Source organism: Rattus norvegicus, chromosome 1 (assembly GCF_036323735.1).
Source record: "Rattus norvegicus strain BN/NHsdMcwi chromosome 1, GRCr8, whole genome shotgun sequence".
Lineage (NCBI taxonomy): Eukaryota > Metazoa > Chordata > Mammalia > Rodentia > Muridae > Rattus > Rattus norvegicus.
In genome coordinates, this window is record NC_086019.1 from 35404825 (window position 1) to 35427692 (window position 22868).

General features: G+C 45.4%; 1 protein-coding gene across 1 annotated transcript in view; it reads left to right on the plus strand.

Moving 5' to 3' along the window:
• Nucleotides 1–12800, plus strand: part of Ube2ql1 (ubiquitin-conjugating enzyme E2Q family-like 1) — a 40361-nt gene extending 27561 nt beyond the window's left edge. The window contains exon 2 of the mRNA NM_001145163.1: nucleotides 11499–12800. Within this exon, the coding sequence (NP_001138635.1) occupies nucleotides 11499–11630 (132 nt within the window). The 3' untranslated portion in view covers nucleotides 11631–12800. The remainder of the gene's footprint in view (nucleotides 1–11498) is intronic.
• The last annotated feature ends 10068 nt before the right edge of the window (nucleotides 12801–22868 follow it).

Sequence of the window (22868 nt, forward strand, 5' to 3'; positions counted from 1 at the left end):
TCCATTCCTAGAAACCAAGCCACAGAGCCTGGTAAACTCCCGTGGCTATGCATAGTGGTCAAGAGTTAACTCCCTGTCCTCATGAATATATTTGATAACGGAGACTAAATACAGGTCCCTGTAGGCTCGTTGCTGTGTTTTTATACCAAGAACAAACTATTCTAAAGAGCAATGTGTATTTTATGCAGTGCGTGCCCAAATCATAACATTTTCTCACTTGAATTTCCCAGAAAACATATCTCAAGTTGGTTTTATTTGTTTAATGTGGTAGCTCTTTCTCCATCTGCAAATGCCAGTGCTGTGATATGCATTGTGAACTTTCTCTGTCGTTGGGAGTCCTGTTGCTTAAGAAACAGACTACAGCCGTGAAATGTCACAGCAAGTGCAAAGGCAGACCTGTGCCTCAGGGTTGGAAACCATCTGCAGAGGGAACTCCAGGCCTGCTGCCCTGGCTGCCTGTGAAATCCTGCTCTTCTTCTTAAAGCAGGTTTTCTAGAACAAATATTTTACCCCAAAATAGCGCTGTTCTGCTAGCAGGGTGCCCCTCTACTGGCACCCCAATCTCCTGGGACTCTCTGCAGTCACTTTATCTAGTGTTGACTTGGCTCCCCCCATCACTCCACCCCAGTTAAGAGGAATTTCTCTTCAAAGGCATTTCCTATTATCTGTGCTAGGGTAACCCGAATAATGGGAGCTGTGGGACAGGAAAATGTTCCCATTGCTTGATGGTGAGAGAGTGATAAAGTCAGTGGAGGCCAGCAGCTGATGGAGAAGCGCCTATGGTCACTGGGGGAGGGTGGGACTTGCCAGTGTTGAGCTTCTGTAGGAAAAGGGCAGCGGGCAGGAAATGGGAAGGGTGAGTAACTTTCCTCACATCCTGACTCCCTGGAAACCATCTGCTCTGCTGTGTGTACCACTCAGCAGTGTGTCCTTTCTGGAGACGAAGGTGTAGCCTCTTCCACAGGATGACTAGCCGTGGGGTCTGTCCATTTCTACGTGAAGCATTATGGGAAAGCCCCTTGGACAGATGGAGACATTCAAGTCGTCATGGACTTACAGCATGCGATGGCCACAGACTGTAGGGAGCAAAGTTGTCCCCAGCCCCAATGGGAGAAGGGAAGTGAGAGTGGATGAGTAAAAGCCCATGCAGCACTGAGGGATGCGAGTTTGACTCTATTTTCCAAATGTCCCAAGGAGAAGGGAAATTGTGGGACCTGGGGAAAATCTACAGGTAGGGAAGGAGTTGACAGAAAATCTGAGGCAAGAGCAAATTGGCTGGTGAACACCATTGTTCCTTAAAAGTCACTCACAGAGTAGCAAAGTCCTCTTTAGCTAGGGGACCAGAGGTATTGCTGAGAGTGGTGACATAGACTCCCATGGAGCTAAGGCCTTGCCTAAAGTGTTTATGTAAATGCAGAAATGCAAATGTGTACAATATGCCAGTCTGCCCATGACAGTGAGGTGGGTATATAAGGATACTTAGAGAGTCACTCATATAGAATCGAGAAGTATTGAAGAGAAAGCACAGGGTGTCTGTGTCTCAGCTTGGCCCATGTAAAGTTGTAAAAAATAATAAGCAGGGCTTGGGAATGTCTCTTGCCTGGTAGATTGCTTGCCTGTCATGCACAAGTCTGTGGGTCTATGCACAAACCAGGTGCAGTGGTGCCTGACTGTAGTCCCAGCACATGGGAGGAGAAGGCAGGAAGAGCAGTCAGGATTGTTCCTTATTTTGATTGAATTTGAGGCTAGCCTGAGGTACAGGGAGCTCAATCGATCCATTCATGCATAGGGACATAGCCTAGATGTAAAGTGTTTGCCCAGCCTGTATGAGGCCCCAGGTTCAATTCCTAGCACAGCACAAAAGTAAATATTCACAACAGTGGCCATTACTCCTTATCTTGGAATAAGACTATCCCTGATACTGTATCGACTGTCAACTCGATGCAGCCTAGAATCCCCTGAAGTCTCAGCAGAGTAAATGTCTCCACCAGGGCCTGTCTGTGGGGAAGAGACTTGATTGTGAATTGATGCAGCAGGGCCCAGCCCTCTGTGACAGCATCAGTCCCTGGGCAAGTGGTCCTGAACTGTGTAAAGAGCTGGCTAAGTATGTGCCTGAGAGCTTTCAGGCAGTCTTCCTCATGATTTCTCATTGCTTGCCTGCCCTGACTTCCTCAATGATGGGCTGTGACCTGGAAGTGTAACCCACATAAACCGTTTCCTCCCTTAAGTGGCTTCTGGACAGTGTTTTGTCACAGAGACAGAAGGGAAGCTAGAACAGGTAACACAAACAGATCAAGTCCTGCTGGAGAGGAGAAGAGGCCAGAAATGGCCATAGAGCAGAGCCGACGCCTTGGAAATCTTGAGGTTTATGCATAGTAGTAATAGGGAGAAACAGGCTTAGAGCTCCGGATTAATGGGGGGTTACCAATGGCAGGACAGAGCTCCTGGGGAGAGAGCACCCAGTGTCACTGAGAAGCCAAGACAGGAAATATGTGGGGGATAGGGGCTACTGCCTTGCTTGTCTGTCCTGTGGGAACCCTTCTCTCTGTGCTGTGAGAACGTTTCACAGCCAAAGATTCTTTTGTTGGGACCTGGCTCTGTGCCCTGAGCTTTGAAGCATCCAGCACCTCACTGGTCTGTCTGTGTCTCAGTTACTTCATGTGTGTAGATGCTTGAACAGTCACTGAGCCCAGCTGCTACAGTATCCTGGCATGTCCAATGTGAAGACTGTCCCAGCCTGAGAACAGTGCTTGGCACATGATAGGCCATGTGTACCTTCAGTGGAGTCTTGCTGCCTCTCCACCACATTGAGATACACCTCAAAACAGCAACTTTAAGATGATCATCTGATATCGGGGACATTTTTAGCAGAAATGTTGCTTTTTCTGAGCTTGAGTCCTCCAACAAAACACCATCTGTTTCAGTGCAGACTCAACAATTGCTAGAACTTTCTTTAGGATGAGAGGAAAGTGATGTTCTGTGTTTGTGAGAATCTGTGAACTGCATCTTTAGCATTGCCAGTGGCTGGGGGTTTTATGGGAATGTTAAATAAAGTGCCTTCACTTTATAAGATCCTCAATTAACACCATCAAAATGTACACAAAACCAATGATGATTTCACAAAATTTAGAGTATGCTGAATATGTGAATTGTGTAAGAATTTGGAAAATACTTGCGACTGGGTTAGATAATCTTTGGTCTCATAAGATTTCTCTTTGAGGTTCTAATAGGAAACATTTCCTGTTGAGTGGAGTGGCTTAGTGTTAAGATGCTGTCCTCCTGGGTCTGGAGAGAGGGCTCAGCAGGTAGGAGCACTGGCTCCTCTTCTAGAGGACCCGGGTTCAATTCTAAGTGGCTCACAAGTATCAGGGGATCTGATACCCTCACACAGACATGAGTGAAGACAAAACACCAATACATGCTAAAAATAATAATAATAAAATAAATTTTAAAATACTGTTCTCTTACCTGCACCAAGGAGAGTCAGATTCTTTCAAAATTGTTCCATGATCCTTCTCATCAGGGTTTTTTTTAATCTGCCTACTGCATTCATTCATTCATTCACTCACTCACTCATTCACTCATTCATTATTTCCTGTACTAACTCATTCAAGTGGAGGCCCCTTTCACTGGGGGATCCCAACTGAGTGAGAGGAAGCCCTGTGCAGTTTGCTTTTCCAATGTCTCTTGCACCCACTGGAGTGCTAGGCAATGACAGTTACTTTACCAGCCCTTGGGGACTCTAGCCTGCCTGCTTAGGGCATGGTTAAGCTGCACTTTCAGTTAAAGAAACATTTTTATACCCAAATGCAGCAGCTATTAAAACAATAAAAGCAGGAGAGTTCTCAAGTTTTGATGCTTTTTTTAGCCAAATAGCCATCTGCATGGGTTAAACTTTTCTTGTCTCTGTAATCAGGGTCCTGACACAAGAAGCCACTTCAGGGAGCAAGGATTTATTCTGGTTCACAGGCTGAGAGGATGAGGTCCACCACTGCAGGAAGGGCGTGGCAGAGTGGCTCTGAGGAGGTGGGAGCATCTCAGTAGCATCAGGAAGCAGAGGTAGACCTTGGTCCCTCACGGCTTGCCTCCAGCAATCTACTTCCTTCAGCTAATCCTGAGGCCTAACCATTCCACCAAGCAGCACCACCTGCCGGGGACAAGGGCTCAAAGGCATGAAATTGTCTTATTCAAACCATCCCTTCACACATCTGAGGTTCCTTAAGAGCTGGCCCTGTGAAGGGGTTGGGGATTTAGCTCAGTGTTAGAGCGCTTGCCTAGGAAGCGCAAGGCCCTGGGTTCGGTCCCCAGCTCTGAAAAAAAGAACCAAAAAAAAAAAAAAAAGCTGACCCTGTGGGTGGTTTGGGGTCATCTGACCTATGTGCCCTCTCTTGCTCTTCCCACAGCCCACAGAAGGTGTTCACTATACTGATCCAGAAGCTCAGGGGTTATTGACACACAGGACACAGGGCAAGTACTGGGACTGGGAAAGAGTGACTTCCCCGGGGTACCTGTGGTCCACTTGAGAGGGAAGTGAACTTCCTCACACCTGTGCTAGGTACCCTCTTCACAATAATTGCTTGAATTCCTTGCTGTGGGCTCCTGTACATCCTGTCATCCCTACCACTCCAACCTTCCAAAACCCAGCTCCAAAACCCAGCCAGCACCTAGGCCTGGAACTCTTTGTTTTCTCTCTTAGCCTCTCTGGTCTTGTCCTCCCTGATCCCTCCCAACCCCTCTCAATGTGTGCCTCGTTGGACTTACAGTGTTGCCCCAGCCAGGGATTCAGCCATTTCTGCACTGTGACAGTAGCTGAGCTCACCACTGAACCTCCCACCCCAGTACTCTGTCTGACCTCGGGCTCGTGCTCGTCCTGGCTGATGCGCTGCATCCCACTGGGATTAGAGGCTGCTGGAGATCGGAGTCCGTTCACTCTAGTCCCACTGCCTCCATTTGTATTCAGAATTACACCCTCTGAAAACACAGAAGTGACTATTCTTACCCAAAATGCTGGAGACACGAACAGCTGCAAGTTTCAAAATGTCTGGATCATTGTACCTGAGGGCTTTAAGTGACTCTGCGGGGGTCAGAGGGTGTCTAAATCATGAAAGGAATCCTGAGTCATTCTGGGCAGGCACCTTTCAATGAAATCCCATCGGAGAAGCCAGGGAGCCCAGATGCTGGTGACTAGGACCGAGCAGGTGGCTGACTGGGATCAGTAGTCACTGGAATACCCTGGGTCCCTGAAGGTGACCCACCACATAAATCTTCCTCCAGCCTTCCAAGAAGCCCTTCTGCCTGGTGCACCCAGGGGCCTGACCATGATGTTCCTTCCTGGTTCTTGCCAAGGTCTCACAGGGTGCAGACCTCCAGTCTCAGTACCCTCTGCTCTTCAGTAACCCTGGGAGTGGATGGTGGTTCCAAGATTGAATATCTGAATCCACACAAGTCCTGAATACCATGTGAAGTCCCTGAGATAGCCGGTGTGAAGCTGGGAACAGCAGCCACTCACCAGTAGCAGTGGGTCTGTGGCCATCCCTACAGAGGCGTGAGGGAAGTTAGCACTCTGGGCAGTTTACTTCAAACAATCTCCCACCCGGCTTCCCAAAGCAACCCATCTGCTCTAGGACGTGATCCCACCGTCTCACCCCTTGGTATATGTCCTCATGGCTCCCAGTGTTGACTGAAATTGGAAAGCGTGACTATGCCTGGGCCTAGGCACAGAGCTGACTGGCCTCCAGACTGGGCCACTCAGCCTGGGGCTCCATCTGTTCCACTAAAACTGACCTTGAGGTAACTGCCAGGCTCCAGTCAGTAGTTATATCCTTTCAGAAAACTTACTCCTGTCCCCAGAGTTTGAAAGCCACCAGTATGGTGTAACACTTGCACATACACACTAACAACAGGCTCACATGTGACAAGATACGTGCATGTGTGTGTTACATACATGTGCATTTACCCATACATTAATATATACACATGCTAAAGGTTACATGTGCTCTGAATCATTCCATCTGATACCTCACCTTATCCATCCAGGAAGGTCTCCTTCCTGTGGATCTGATGTCCTTTTCTGTGACTTCGAAGCCATCTTTTCTGTGTCCTGTCTTACCTGCCCCTTCAGAAACTTACAAATGGATTTTTGCTTGAGATTTGCTTTGAATGTCCAACCTTTGAAGAAAGTCTACCCAGGTGGGCCTCCTTTCAAGTTTCCATGTGCCTGGTGTCTGTTTGCTTCAAGCCAGAAGCCTGTGAGCTTTATGCGGCTCCCCAGGGAGCAGCACAGCAGAAAGGAAGGCTGAGCTACCTGGGTTTGGGAACCTGTGCTGGAGAACAAAGTTCCTGGCTCCCTGAAACCAGCAATTACACCTCCAAAGGTTTTGAGCGTAAGGATCAACTCTGGAATTGAGGCTCAGAAAAAAATGTTTGGGAGCCCTGAAACTCTTTAAGAGGACTCTGGAAACATTAGCATACACTCACAACTCACAGGCGAATAGAACACAAATACCACAAAGGGTAGTTTGAACATAAAACCTATGGAAGTAAGCCATACAGAGCTGAGGTGTTAATGTCAAACTCGAAGGGCAAAGGCTGGGAAGTCAGACAATGCAATGCACCCAGGTTGGCTGAAGGCAGATTCATAACAAGCAAACGAGACCTGAGCCGTGATGTCCACTTAAAAGTTGGAATTGTTGTGACTTTTTTAAAAGAAGGAAAACTGACATTTTGCTACAGGACAAGGGATTCAGGATAACTTGGCAATAAGACCCCAGTCTCTGCTTTGCACATCGAAGCCCAGAGCTTGCCAATTGGACTATGATGCTTACTTTACAGACGGTGAAACTGAGAGCCGGTAGCTTGCCGAATGTCACTCATGGAGGGAGTGCTAGAACAAGGATCTAACACTGAATCAGTTGAATTCTGCAACTCCTCCCCATCCAGTGCATGTACTCATGTGTAAGCATACACACACGTGTGCGTGCATGCACCACGCAGCCTAAAAATTCCATATGTAAGCCCACAGAGCATCTGGACATGGCTCCCAGACTACAGCAGTCTATTTCAAGCCTTTACTTGGGGTTACATTTCAAAGCTAACTCCAGAGCTATCAAGAAAAATCACTGGGGACACAAGTACATCACACTCTTCCAGGCTCCTCCTTCCCGTCTTCCTTTCCTAAGCTGGGCTGGAAGATGTTTAGGACCTGATTTGTCCCAGCAGCCAGCACTGTCCCCACTCCTGGGACACAGCCACATGCATCTGCTGGGCCCCACATCGTATATTGGTTGGGAGTGACTGTTCTCCCCAGGACATTGGACACCATCTGGATAAGTGTACTGCCTTACCTGGCACCTAGTGTAATGGAGTCGGATGGGATCTTTATACCCACTCTGACAGAATAACCTAGGGTAGACTTATCACACTCAGGCGTCACTAACACCAATGAAACCACCACACACTTGTGCCCTATAGCGTTCACATCATAGTTCCAGACTCCCAAGGGTGGCCTCACTTGATCAGCCCAGTGCCCAGCACATTAAATGAATGAGGCCACAGGGCAAAGTGACGGTGACTCTGACAACTGAAGGACGGTATGCAGGAGGGTACAAAGGGAACTGTGCAAAATCAAACAAGGCCAGTCTTTGGATTCACCTATTAGCCTGTTGGCTACAGGGGGATGTCTTCCTGTTTAATCATTTGGCCTTCCCCCGCCCCCTGCTACCTAAGTCCAGGGCTCAGTAAAGTATTATCAGTGTGAGTCTAAGTCTCTTAGCCTGACTCCCAGAACCCAAGTGGAAAAGCATGGTGGTGCTTGCTTATAACCCTAGTACTGAGGAGACAAAGACAGGAGGATCCCTGGACTCACCAGCCAGGCAGCCTAGCCTAATCATCGAGTTTCAGATAAAGGGAGAAATCGTGTATCAAAATACGCAGTGGATCACACCTGGAGAATGACACCTGAAATTGCCCTCTGCCCTCCACACGGGAGCCCACACACCCAGGTAAACACACACACACACACACACACACACACACACACACACACACCACACACCACACCTATATGTTTTAAAGCCTGTAGCAAAGCCAGATCAAACCAAAAGCAGGTACAAGTTTTTGTTTCACAGGGGAAGTCCAGCTCCTGTGTTCTTGTTAACACTCTTCTTATTCAGTGTTGGTCTGAGCCCCTAAAGGTTGGGGAGGCAAACACTATGTTCCCACAGTCCTTAACAGCCTGTAGCTCTGGAGAGAGAACATCAGGAATATCACAGACTCCAAAGGACGATGCCAAGCTCTTGTAGTGAAGGGGGAAGTGTGCCACATCTGAGTCTTTTCTCATGAAAGTACAAGTAGATGGTTGAGAAGAAGTGAGAGTTAACCAAAAGAGACTAGCCTCTGGTCATTAAATGGAAACAGACAGAGGCAGTGGGCACTCTGAGAGTAAGACAGACAGACAGACAGACAGACAGACAGATGTTAATTGTCTCTCTCACACCGTTCTCAGCCTCTCCAATTCCTGCTCTTGTCCCAGTGACTCTGTAACAAGTGCTTAGTTTGCATTCTTATCGCTGCCACAAAAGTTTCAACAAAAGAAATTTAAGGGAAATTTGGGTTTGTTTCAGCTCACAGACCCAGGGTAAGGTTTACAACCACAGGGAAATCCTGTCAGCAGGAACGAGGCTGCAGCCTTACCGTCCATCCTTTGTCAGGAAGCAGGGACAGATAAGGTCTGCTCAGCTGGTTTCCTGCTCTTACTCAGTCTGGGACCCCAGTTCATGGGATGTTGCCAGCCCCTTTCAGGGTGAGTCTTAGCACACAGTCTGGAAGCTCCTGTATGAGTCAGCAGTGGCCACAGGACAGATGAGAGCAGGGTCTCCTCTCCCGGACACACCAGTGGAAACAAGTCAGCCACCTGGCAGGACTGGAAAAAGTAGTGCTGCTTCCGACATCTGGTCTTGCTGTGTGTGATGGAGAAGTGGCCAGTCTGGAGAGGGTAGCAGTGTGGCTCACTGCAGGACCCGTGCCTGGGGACTACTGGGCGCTGAGAGCCAGCCTCTCACTGGCTCTCACTGGGGAGAAGGCACTGAGCTGCTGACTCCTGGCAGCCCCTCTCTGACCATCAAATTGACTTCGCCCTGGACTCTTGTTCATGATTCTCCCAGGAAGGAGAAAAAAAGAAGCAAAGGGCCGCTTGTTCCTCTATGGTTTGTTGGCTGTATCTTCTAACAGTTGGGACTTTCACAAACAGGCAAAGTTTATGTTCATGAAAAAAGCCAGAGTATTCCAAAATTACTGCAAGCCTGCTTGTCTGGGTCCTTTAACTCAGAACTCTCTGTCGGAACATCAATTGTCCATCTGTGCAGAGGAACTAAAGAGACGGCTAAAATATTCACATTGTCCAAAACTATCTGTCCTCGCTGTGTACACAAATCAACTTCCTTGCACAAATACCTGTATCTGACACCAACGCCGTGGGCTTTGACCTGTGTAAGTTTTAAGGCTCAGTGGCCCCTACCACCCTTCATAAAAGTACAAGACTATATAATTAAGCATAGGACTCATACCCTGTCAAGACTCGGGAACATTACTACAGTCATCAAGCAGCTAATTCCTTCCCTCCCCTCAAGTTCTTTCTCCCTTTGAAAGCTCACTGGGTCTGACTGGAAGCCTTTATAAAGGGTGTCATATGTCGTGATAGCAGAGAGATGAGCAGGCCAGGGGCCATTGGATGCACATAGCATTCCTCCTGGAGTTTCTCCCTTGTGAATGAGAAGAGTCCCATTGGACAGTAAGTGCAAGCTCTGAATTCATACCTGCAAGCTGCTTCTCCACCCCAGGTTCCTGGGGTCTGGCACTATCGGCCATTGATTCAGAAGCCAGTTCAGAGCCTCCCACTTGGTTTACCAGAGAAAGCTAGACAAGCTACAAGCTGCAAGCTGCTAGCCTCTGGTCCCATAGCCTGGGTCGATGCCACCCTCTCTGTATATGGTGGAGCGGGGCTGTGGTGTAGTATGGAGGCCGGATTCCAGTTCAAGGCCCAGTACAAGCACACTCTGACATGAGTGTAGCATCCTGGGAGTGCAGACAGCCCATGCAATCACGATGAAACCACAAGAAGTAGCGAGCACCTGAAGGAAGGTATTGGCTGTCTGTTAGAAGGCAGCCGTATTTGATGGGGGTCTTTGTTGCTCAAAGAGAGACCTGTGCCCTAGAGAAGCATGAGCCTGGTTAGGAAGTGAGCACAAGTGTCTTCAAGGCCAAGGAGACAATTCAGGTGAACTGCCTTTTAAGAAGCCAGAGCCTAAGAACTTCCACGGGCTGTCCAGTAAGAGCCCACTGTCACTCCAACTGCTGGTGACAACAGGCTCTTAGATATATGTTCATTTTGTTTGTGATACCTCCTTTCTCATTCCTCGTGGTCTAGCAGGTCCACGACTCAGCCTTCCTTCAGGCTGCATGTGGCTGAGATTAGCTATGAATTTGACCCAACATGAAAGTGTAAAACCCCTAAACATATTGTAAGGGTTGGTTGTTGTTCTTGTTGTTGTTTTAACTTTCTTTGTCACTCAGTTATGTGGTTTTCAAGAGTGAACTTTGTAAATGAGACCATCTTGTCACAATATCAAAAGGTTGGACACACCTCACTTCTGCTCAGCGTTTTCTCAGCTGCCTTAAGATGAACAAGTTCCTTCCTCTTGTCCATTGCAGGACCCAGTCTTCAGTTCTTCAGAACACACACAGTCTTTTGTGGATGTGGCCCTGACCTCTGACCCCTACCTGCCTCCCAACCTATATAATGCATGAAAACGCAGAAGTCCAGTAATTGTTCCCAAGCGGATTTTAAACTTTATTTTTTTATGGATTTATTTATTATATGTGAGTACACTGTAGCTGTCTTCAGACACACCAGAAGAGGGCATCAGATCTCATTACAGATGGTTGTGAGCCACCATGTGGTTGCTGGGATTTGAACTCAGGACCTCTAGAAGAGCAGTCAGTGCTCTTAACCAGTGAGTCATCTCTCCAGCCCTAAACTTTACTTTTTAACTGCATTGTGAACACATCATATACGTATCTATATATAAGTGTATTTATTTCCATGATGATCACAGAAGACCCAGAAGTTATACTTGAAGTGTGAAGTTCCCGTGAGAATGCTGTTTGCTTCTGTCTGATCTGATGCTATTCTCCTAAGGGATCCTTCAACTGTATGGAGGCAGACCGCCTTCCAGTCTCACAAATAGAACCAGTTTGAACAAAGCAGAGTCTGCCCTGCACCCTAAATGGTTTACAGTCCCTGGCTCCACAATGTGCCTTCCACCAAAGCTGTAACGCCCCACGTCTGACCTACGACAGTGCCCACCCTTACTTGTGGTCAAAACATCTTGATTCAAACATCAAAAATTACCTACCACCCTATGTTCCTTTGACAACCCTATTAGGAGACAAAGATCTGCTGCTGCGCCTCTAACCTGCTGTCTCTTTCCATTCTCACACAGGGACGGATCTGCAGAAAAGCCGGCAAGTCAAAAAAGTCCTTCAGCCGCAAGGAAGCTGAAGCAACCTTTAAGAGTTTGGTGAAGACACATGAGAAATACGGCTGGGTCACCCCGCCCGTGTCTGACGGCTGATGCCTGCACGTGCCCCAGACACTCGAGCCGCCCGTCCACACTCCACCCTGCCATCTCCTCCACCGCTGTGCATCTTCTACCCTTTTCTACTCCAGCCAGAACTGTGTTCTGAATGCAAAGGACTCACTTAAGTTATTTATGAACTGACGTGTTTACGGAGAGAAAGAGCAAACTGTTCGGGGATTGTGTTTCCATAATAAATGACCGTCTCTAAGTCACTTTAGAACAAACGCGGAGATGATGACGTTTCCCAGCCCGCCTCCTCTACCCACCTATCGAATTGCCCTTGCTTCTTTCCACGACAGCAGCTGCGAGCAGCCCCAGGGAACTCAATGCCCCGCCCACTTCATTTCCATATACAAGGGGGCTGTTCCCAAGTCTGGAGCGCCGCAAGCCACCGGGCCGCCGGTCTGTGTTTGCTGAGATCAGGTCGACATAACTTGAAGACATCTCATTCTCTCTGTGGCCTGTGGTCCTCTGTGATGACATTTAGACCTCACGAAAACACAAATCTAACATTGCCAGGTTTTAGTGCTGACTTAAAACTACAACTGCCCACTTGATTAAAATGTGCTCCCATGCTTAACTTGTTCTGTGCTGCTGTTCAAAAATAAATCAGTGCCATTTGATGAGAGGCAGGGGGTGCTGCGCCACCAGGGGGGTTCAGGACATAAGGTGCCCCTCCCTGGGTGCTCAGATCGGTGGACGGCCAAAGGGAACAGTCTCTTCAGACATTAGAGAACGCTCCAGCAACCACGCTTCTGTGTCTGTCTCCTCTCAGCCACCAGAAGACAATTTCCCCTTTGCCGATGATGCTGTCAGACTCACTTTGTCTTCTGTGCTAGTGACAGGAGACGCCAGAACTGCCAAAGGACACCAGGTGACACAAGGGGACTTGCATGACCCGGTCTGTTACTTCACCCACTAGTCACTTGTGTGTCCCTGACTTGAGGCAAGAGCACCCTCGCTGTGCTGTGACCTCCCTGTTATTTAATCTCCCCACACTTTCATTTTACTCTTCTGTTACATCATCTAGAACTTTCTAAGAAACTCCATGAAATGAGGAGATAATGTTTATGACAACATGCAGAAAGAGGTAAAAAAAAAATGTTCATTCCAAGTGGAAAATCTTATTGGAGACATTTTAAATAAAACCATGCATACCTGACACCCAGACTTGAGAATCAATCATGGTGGGCTAGGCTTCTACTGGAAGTCTGTCTCTTTCTTCTTAACTTCCTTCCTTCCTTTCTTCCAGTCCGTCTGTCTGTCTATATATCTTTTTTCCTTTATTTTTTAATAAATGTAGATGGTTTGCCTGCATGTATGTCTGTGGACCACATGCATGCCTGGTGCCTTCAGAAACCATTAGAGGGCATCGAATCTTCTGGAACTGGGATCACAGATGTTTGTGAGCCACCATGCAGGTGCTGAGAATTGAATCCAGATCCCCTGGAAAAGCATCTGGTGCTATTAACTACAGAGCCAACTCCCCAGCCTCACTGGAAATATTTCATCTGCATTTGAAGTGTTAATAATTCAGGCAGGGCCGACACCAACACACACATGTCACAGGAAGCATGTTACAGGCGGGAGCCCACACTCTTACAAACACCTGGTGGACTGAAACTGACTAGAACCTACCAGAAATCACAACTGGCCATGCTCAAATGTTGGTTTTCTGCTATGAAGGGAAAGCCGGCTTCTTGGCTAACTCCATGCAATTACTTGGGCAGTGGAGGCTTCTCCTTGTTCAAGGATGTTTAGGGACCCAGAAAACCTCACCTCAAAGGACAAGGGGTCTTCCAAGTGTGTGTGGAGGCCAACCAAGTATAGCCAGTCACTTTACTTCTTATCACTGTTTCTTTTGAGACAGGGTCTAGTGTATTCCTAGCTGGCCTCAGTCTCATTACGTAGGTGAGACTGGTCTCAATTTCCCAATCTTCCTGCCTCCACTCCCAAGTGCTAGGACTGTAGACATGCATCCCTTTGCCCAGTTCATTCAGAGCTGGGACTTGGACACCATTTCCTGGATGCTAGGCAAGCACTGTACCAACTCAGCTACATTTCCAGCCTCTGATACTTTCTTACTCTCCCCAGATACACACAAAGCAGCTGCTAGGCTCAAAGGACAAGATATTAAAAAGAATTTGCCCATTCAAGTTCCCCCAATGCAGTCATCGACCACCAAACTGGATGGCAGTAAGCATGTGCAGTTCTCTGTCCTGAGTACTGACTGGCCTTTGTACCTGCAGCTGTCGGCTGTTCCAATGTCCCTTCAGCTTTGGACCTTGAGAACTCAGGACACAAACTTCCTCAGATATCTAGGGGGGCCAATCTCTAGGTAATCTCCTATTGCAACCAACACATTCAGGAGAAAAGAGGATGCAGGTGCATTTTATCTGCTAGTGGAGGGAAGAACTTTTCTCTTGTTATTCCAGGGTGGGCTTTACCAGAAGTACAGCCAGAAGACTTGGTATCGCTCCAGTGGCCCTGTGACTGCCATCCACCAAGAGGGAAGGTGTTACACCACATTTTACTCTTTCTAGTGCCTGGAGTTTAGTTTATTTTGCACGGTATTTCTATTATTTTGCAGACATGTGTGGAACAAATCAATTATTTGCTTTAAGAAATGCAATTTTCAGCTAGAAAGATGGTTCACTCTCCTGACTGCCTGCAAGTTGGAAGACCTCATCCAGATCTTCAGAGCCTATGTGAAAAGCCATGTGTGGTAGTGTGTGCCTATAACTACAGCCTAGGAGGGAGTGGAGGTGACACAGAAGATCCCCGGGGCTCAGTGGCCAGCCAGTGTAGCCAATTAATCATTGAACTTTGTGTTCACCGAGAGACCTGTCACAAAACAATGAGGTGAACATCAACCAAGAGCAGACACCAAACACTGGGCTCTGGACTCCACATGAGTGTGCAATGCCACACGCACCAAAAGGAGTTTTTAAATAAAAAATTTTAAAAGGTTGAATGAAATGGGTGATTTCTAAAAATTTTAAAAGCAATAGGGGATCCCTTAAAACACAAATATTGCTATGGCTCTGTCAACCAGAAGCCACCTTTCCTATGGACTGTGCCATGGCAGACCAGTGTAGATGCACCATGCCTACTGCCAACCACATGGCTGTGTCCTGGTTGGTTCTCACAGGGCCCTTCCTAAGGTCATGTCTGTTACAGAGCCCAGTGTGAGGAGAAAGCTCACTCCAGACCTAGAGTGTTCCTCGAATCTCATTTCCACAAAGCTAAGAAATCTATCTCCCTTCAGGCAAAAGTAGGTAACTGGACAGTGAGCAGAAACTCTCATCTCCCATCATCTACCCTTACCAGCTAGAAGTCAAATCAAGCCAGAGGTCACAAAGCCACGAGAACAAAACACAGAGACAAGTGAGCTTCCTCACAGGGAAGAACCCCTTCTTCGGCAAAGCATCCTGAATACCCACCTGCAGACACCATCCTGGGACCTCGAGTAATCCATCAGGTAACTTTGTAGAAGATGAAGTGTTGCTGGCATCTTAGAACACCCTGAGTAAGCCCTGTTTCTACACCGACCACCACTCCAGCTACACAGGTGATAGTCCTGTAAGAGCCATATTCATAAACGTTCATCATTTTATGATCCAAACTTTAGCTCTCAATTGTTCAGTTTCCATGTGCATGCTACCTATAAAATTGGACCTCACTGCTGTTGGAGAAACAAGCCTATAAACCAGTGAAAAATACCTTGGATTGCCTTTGGAAAAACCCCATCTATTCATGTAATTCTGATGGGTTCATTCACTGGCCTCAACCTGGGTTTTCATTGGATGCAATCTCTTAACTAGATATGTGCCATGTTGACACAAAGGTTGGAAAGACAGCACTTTTGAGACCAAAGACTATCATGTGCACTTGAACGACCCATGTCACTGCATTTGGTAAGTTTATCGTGCAGTGACATGCTGTAAACAGAACACGATTAGCAAGTATGGTGATTAAATTATAACTATCCTGTGCTCCCATTCCTTCACTTACGGCCAATCCTGTGCATCAAATCAGACCCGGTGCCTCTCTGTGACATCAGTGTCCTCTCACACATGGGGCAAATGGGAGTCTGAGAGCATGAGGGTAACTCATAAAAAGAAGTAAAGCTGTCGCAGATCACATCACTCAAGTTTTCGTCATTTGTCCAAGCCAGACACTTCTTCAACAGGAGGCTTTGACTGAGAAAGTGAGGTTTATCCATGGCTAAGTGAAGGAGAGAAGGCTATGCCTACTCCCATCAATACTGGGGTCCATATCCTCGCTGCCCCCATACTGGGTACTCATGGTTCCTGGCTCTTCTCATTCAAGGACCCATTTATAGGCCTCATCTCAGAGGAAGGACACAGCTCAATCCGACTGCCCAGCACCCATGGAAGCCGCCCTGTGTGTAGAAATTACACATCAGCATGTTAGCCGAGCCCTTCTGAGGGTGTGAAGAATTTTAGTGGAATTAGCTCTGTGGGAACCTAGGAATCATTGTGCCAACCATGTGAATGCACAGCATCCCCTTGATGCACTCAACGGAGAAGGAGCCAAGGCCACAGAATAAGTGACTTAGACTGGCCAAGCCGAGACCATCCTGCATGGCTTTCCATAACTTCGTGGTGCTTCTCATGAGACAGTTCACATGGCACATACTTTTCTCCTAACATTAGATCAATGCAGCACCAGTCCTCCATGGTGTCTGGGAAACACCCAGGTTAATCTGCTCCAATCTAAAGCAGTAGGTACGTGGATGGAGCCTCCACAACTGCGGCTTTGGAAAGCCACTGTGACTGGCTTGTAATCACGGTTATTTATTTACTTACTTACTTGCTTACTTACTTGTCCAAGATCTAGAGGCATTATTTAGAGATTTATTATCTAGACTTATTATTATCTGTTTTACCATCTATTAACTATTATTATTTATTATTATCTAGAGATTTACCTACTTATTTTTTACTATGTTCTGCCTCACTGCTTTTACAGCCTTTTGTTTACATGGTATTAGCTATCATTAAACCCTAGAACCCATCTGACCCCCAACATTGTGACTGATGAACTAGGAAAGCCAAAAAGTGTTGACACTTGGAAAAGCAATGAGTGAGGTTTGCTTGCTTCTTTTGAGCAAACATGGGAGCTAAATGTGCTGATCAAACAGATGAAATTGGAGCCTTCACCGAACCAGGAGGAGGCAAGATTTTAGTCCAGATTGCAGCAATCTATTCAAAAGCAGAATGGACTGGGGGGTGTTCTGGATGGTTTTGTGTCAACCTGACACAAGCTAAAGTCGTAAAAGAGGAGAGAACCTCAATTTAAAAAGTATCTCCGCATGTTCAGGCTACACACAGCGTGTAAGATATTTTCTAAATTAGGGATTGATAAGGGAAGGGAAGGTCCATTGTCGGTGGTGCCATCCCTGGGTTGGTGTTCCTAGGTTCCATTTAAAAAAGCAGGCTGAACAAGTCACGAGGAGCACCCCTTTATGGCCTTTGCATCAGCTCCTGCCTCCAGGTTCCTGCCCTGCTTGAGTTCCTGTCCTGAATTCCTTTGGCGATGAACAGCAAATGTGAAAGTGTAAACCAAATAAATCCTTTCCTTCCCAACTTGCATTTTGGTCATGATGTTTTACTACAATAGTAACCCTAAGTAGGACAGGGGTCAAGCCTAATGGGTCTCCAAGGAATGCACAGTTAGAAGTAGAGCCCTTTGCCAGTTCCCAGGAAGAGGTAGGATGGCCCCACTTGGTAGACCTACAGCCATTTTGTGCCTCTAGATCTTGGCAATGACTGGTAACAATATGAGCTCTGCTAAAATCAGGGCTGCTGTAACCTTGTTGCTTAGTTTGAAACTGTATGACTTTATGTGGTGGCAAACAGTATTGCCGTTTGGACAATGGTAGGATGGGGTGCTGGCTAAATGTCATAGATTGCTGTGAACTTTTAAACCAGCCCCATAATTCACTCTGACATTTTAGTGATTACACTTTTCAAATGTGTTCTGTGGTAGTCCTCAGAAAAACAAAATGTACACATCCGTACAATGCAGAGGAAGAAAGGATTTGTCTTTGGAAAGTAGCAAGTGCACAAGTCTATAAAGCTACTCCACCCTCGTGGGAAAAATAACAATTTTTGGAAAGCAAGCTTTTAAAACCAATAAACGAAATGCCTTCTCAGGGAACATCTGCTGTGCCCCCGGTGCTCTCTGCCTGGTGACAGTTGGGATCTCCAGGGTTTTCCCTGTGTGTCATCCTCTGAAAAGTGTTGGAGCAGATTTCTGCCATGTCATGCCCTTGGGTTTTCTGTGCTTTGACTTCACCATGGCTTGCTAAATGGAAATTCTCAAGCACGTATGGGTCTGCTCCTTACAAATCAATGGAATGTAACAGAACGAAATCGAATCACGCATCCATGTGAGATGGAAGTTTTTTTCCTTCCACTGCACTCTCATTGTAAAGATGTGTAGACATTTTTGCTGAAGAGCTTCATACAGTTTCTCAACATAATTGGAATATTGTGCTCCACACTAGACATAGCCTACAACAGCACCGAATTACACAGACCTAGGGCACGGCAATTCCAAAAGTGGCAATTTAAAAATATCTTAAGCATAATTTATTTAAAAGGCACTTCAACTCTTTTTTTTTCTTTTTTACATTGATACGTAAGTCAAGTTAGGTTCTACTTTAAGCTCTTTAACAGAGGGGTTTCTCAGTTCTTAAAAATAATCATAGGACCCAAATCCCGTGGGAGGGAGAGCTAAACCTTCAGAGAGGCAGACAAGCCTGGGAAACCAGAAGAGACTGCTCCCTGCACACACATCTTGGACGCCAGAGGAAAAAGCCAAAGACCATCTGGAACCCAGGTGCACTGAAGCTCCTGGAAGGGGCGGCACAGGTCTTCCTGGTTGCTGCCGCTGCAGAGAGCCCCTGGGCAGCACCCCACGAGCGAACCTGAGCCTCGGGACCACAGGTAAGACCAAATTTTCTGCTGCAAGAAAGCTGCCTGGTGAACTCAAGACACAGGCCCACAAGAACAGCTGAAGACCTGTAGAGAGGAAAAACTACACGCCGGAAAGCAGAATACACTGTCCCCATAACTGACTGAAAGAGAGGAAAACAGGTCTACAGCACTCCTGACACACAGGCTTATAGGTCAGTCTAGCCACTGTCAGAAATAGCAGAACAAAGTAACACTAGAGATAATCTGATGGCGAGAGGCAAGCGCAGGAACCCAAGCAACAGAAACCAAGACTGCATGCCATCATCGGAGCCCAATTCTCCCGCCAAAACAAACATGGAATATCCAAACACACCAGAAAAGCAAGATCTAGTTTCAAAATCATATTTGATCATGATGCTGGAGGACTTCAAGAAAGACATGAACACACTTAGGGAAACACAGGAAATCATTAATAAACAAGTAGAGGCCTACAGAGAGGAATGGCAAAAATCCCTGAAAGAATTCCAGGAAAACACAATCAAACAGATGAAGGAATTAAAAATGGAAATAGAAGCAATCAAGAAAGAACACATGGAAACAACCCTGGATATAGAAAACCAAAAGAAGAGACAAGGAGCTGTAGATACAAGCTTCACCAACAGAATACAAGAGATGGAAGAGAGAATCTCAGGAGCGGAAGATTCCATAGAAATCATTGACTCAACTGTCAAAGATAATGTAAAGCGGAAAAAGCTACTGGTCCAAAACATACAGGAAATCCAGGACTCAATGAGAAGATCAAACCTAAGGATAATAGGTATAGAAGAGAGTGAAGACTCCCAGCTCAAAGGACCAGTAAATATCTTCAACAAAATCATAGAAGAAAACTTCCCTAACCTAAAAAAAGAGATACCCATAGGCATACAAGAAGCCTACAGAACTCCAAATAGATTGGACCAGAAAAGAAACACCTCCCGTCACATAATTGTCAAAACACCAAACGCACAAAATAAAGAAAGAATATTAAAAGCAGTAAGGGAAAAAGGTCAAGTAACATATAAAGGGAGACCTATCAGAATCACACCAGACTTCTCGCCAGAAACTATGAAGGCCAGAAGATCCTGGACTGATGTCATACAGACCCTAAGAGAACACAAATGCCAGCCCAGGTTACTGTATCCAGCAAAACTCTCAATTAACATTGATGGAGAAACCAAGATATTCCATGACAAAACCAAATTTACACAATATCTTTCTACAAATCCAGCACTACAAAGCATAATAAATGGTAAAGCCCAACATAAGGAGGCAAGCTATACCCTAGAAGAAGCAAGAAACTAATCGTCTTGGCAACAAAACAAAGAGAATGAAAGCACACAAACATAACCTCACATCCAAATATGAATATAAAGGGAAACAATAATCACTATTCCTTAATATCTCTCAATATCAATGGCCTCAACTCCCCAATAAAAAGACATAGATTAACAAACTGGATACGCAACGAGGACCCTGCATTCTGCTGCCTACAGGAAACACACCTCAGAGACAAAGACAGACACTACCTCAGAGTGAAAGGCTGGAAAACAACTTTCCAAGCAAATGGTCAGAAGAAGCAAGCTGGAGTAGCCATTCTAATATCAAATAAAATCAATTTCCAACTAAAAGTCATCAAAAAAGATAAGGAAGGACACTTCATATTCATCAAAGGAAAAATCCACCAAGATGAACTCTCAATCCTAAATATCTATGCCCCAAATACAAGGGCACCTTCATACGTAAAAGAAACCTTACTAAAGCTCAAAACACACATTGCACCTCACACAATAATAGTGGGAGATTTCAACACCCCACTCTCATCAATGGACAGATCATGGAAACAGAAATTAAACAGTGATGTCGACAGACTAAGAGAAGTCATGAGCCAAATGGACTTAACGGATATTTATAGAACATTCTATCCTAAAGCAAAAGGATATACCTTCTTCTCAGCTCCTCATGGTACTTTCTCCAAAATTGACCATATAATTGGTCAAAAAACGGGCCTCAACAGGTACAGAAAGATAGAAATAATCCCATGCGTGCTATCGGACCACCACGGCCTAAAACTGGTCTTCAATAACAATAAGGGAAGAATGCCCACATATACGTGGAAATTGAACAATGCTCTACTCAATGATAACCTGGTCAAGGAAGAAATAAAGAAAGAAATTAAAAACTTCTTAGAATTTAATGAAAATGAAGATACAACATACTCAAACTTATGGGACACAATGAAAGCTGTGCTAAGAGGAAAACTCATAGCGCTGAGTGCCTGCAGAAAGAAACAGGAAAGAGCATATGTCAGCAGCTTGACAGCACACCTAAAAGCTCTAGAACAAAAAGAAGCAAATACACCCAGGAGGAGTAGAAGGCAGGAAATAATCAAACTCAGAGCTGAAATCAACCAAGTAGAAACAAAAAGGACCATAGAAAGAATCAACAGGACCAAAAGTTGGTTCTTTGAGAAAATCAACAAGATAGATAAACCCTTAGCCAGACTAACGAGAGGACACAGAGAGTGCGTCCAAATTAACAAAATCAGAAATGAAAAGGGAGACATAACTACAGATTCAGAGGAAATTCAAAAAATCATCAGATCTTACTATAAAAACCTATATTCAACAAAATTTGAAAATCTTCAGGAAATGGACTATTTCCTAGACAGATACCAGGTATCAAAGTTAAATCAGGAACAGATAAACCAGTTAAACAACCCCATAACTCCTAAGGAAATAGAAGCAGTCATTAAAGGTCTCCCAACCAAAAAGAGCCCAGGTCCAGATGGGTTTAGTGCAGAATTCTATCAAACCTTCATAGAAGACCTCATACCAATATTATCCAAACTATTCCACAAAATTGAAACAGATGGAGCCCTACCGAATTCCTTCTATGAATCTACAATTACTCTTATACCTAAACCACACAAAGACACAACAAAGAAAGAGAACTTCAGACCAATTTCCCTTATGAATATCGACGCAAAAATACTCAATAAAATTCTGGCAAACCGAATTCAAGAGCACATCAAAACAATCATCCACCATGATCAAGTAGGCTTCATCCCAGGCATGCAGGGATGGTTTAATATACGGAAAACCATCAACGTGATCCATTATATAAACAAACTGAAAGAACAGAACCACATGATCATTTCATTAGATGCTGAGAAAGCATTTGACAAAATTCAACACCCCTTCATGATAAAAGTCCTGGAAAGAATAGGAATTCAAGGCCCATACCTAAACAGAGTAAAAGCCATATACAGCAAACCAGTTGCTAACATTAAACTAAATGGAGAGAAACTTGAAGCAATCCCACTAAAATCAGGGACTAGACAAGGCTGCCCACTCTCTCCCTACTTATTCAATATAGTTCTTGAAGTTCTAGCCAGAGCAATCAGACAACAAAAGGAGATCAAAGGGATACAGATCGGAAAAGAAGAGGTCAAAATATCACTATTTGCAGATGATATGATAGTATATTTAAGTGATCCCAAAAGTTCCACCAGAGAACTACTAAAGCTGATAAACAACTTCAGCAAAGTGGCTGGGTATAAAATTAACTCAAATAAATCAGTTGCCTTCCTCTATACAAAAGAGAAACAAGCCGAGAAAGAAATTAGGGAAACGACACCCTTCATAATAGACCCAAATAATATAAAGTACCTCGGTGTGACTTTAACCAAGCAAGTAAAAGATCTGTACAATAAGAACTTCAAGTCACTGAAGAAAGAAATTGAAGAAGACCTCAGAAGATGGAAAGATCTCCCATGCTCATGGATTGGCAGGATTAATATAGTAAAAATGGCCATTTTACCAAAAGCAATCTACAGATTCAATGCAATCCCCATCAAAATACCAATCCAATTCTTCAAAGAGTTAGACAGAACAATTTGCAAATTCATCTGGAATAACAAAAAACCCAGGATAGCTAAAGCTATCCTCAACAATAAAAGGACTTCAGGGGGAATCACTATCCCTGAACTCAAGCAGTATTACAGAGCAATAGTGATAAAAACTGCATGGTATTGGTACAGAGACAGACAGATAGACCAATGGAATAGAATTGAAGACCCAGAAATGAACCCACACACCTATGGTCACTTGATTTTTGACAAAGGAGCCAAAACCATCCAATGGAAAAAAGATAGCATTTTCAGCAAATGGTGTTGGTTCAACTGGAGGGCAACATGTAGAAGAATGCAGATCGATCCATGCTTATCACCCTGTACAAAGCTTAAGTC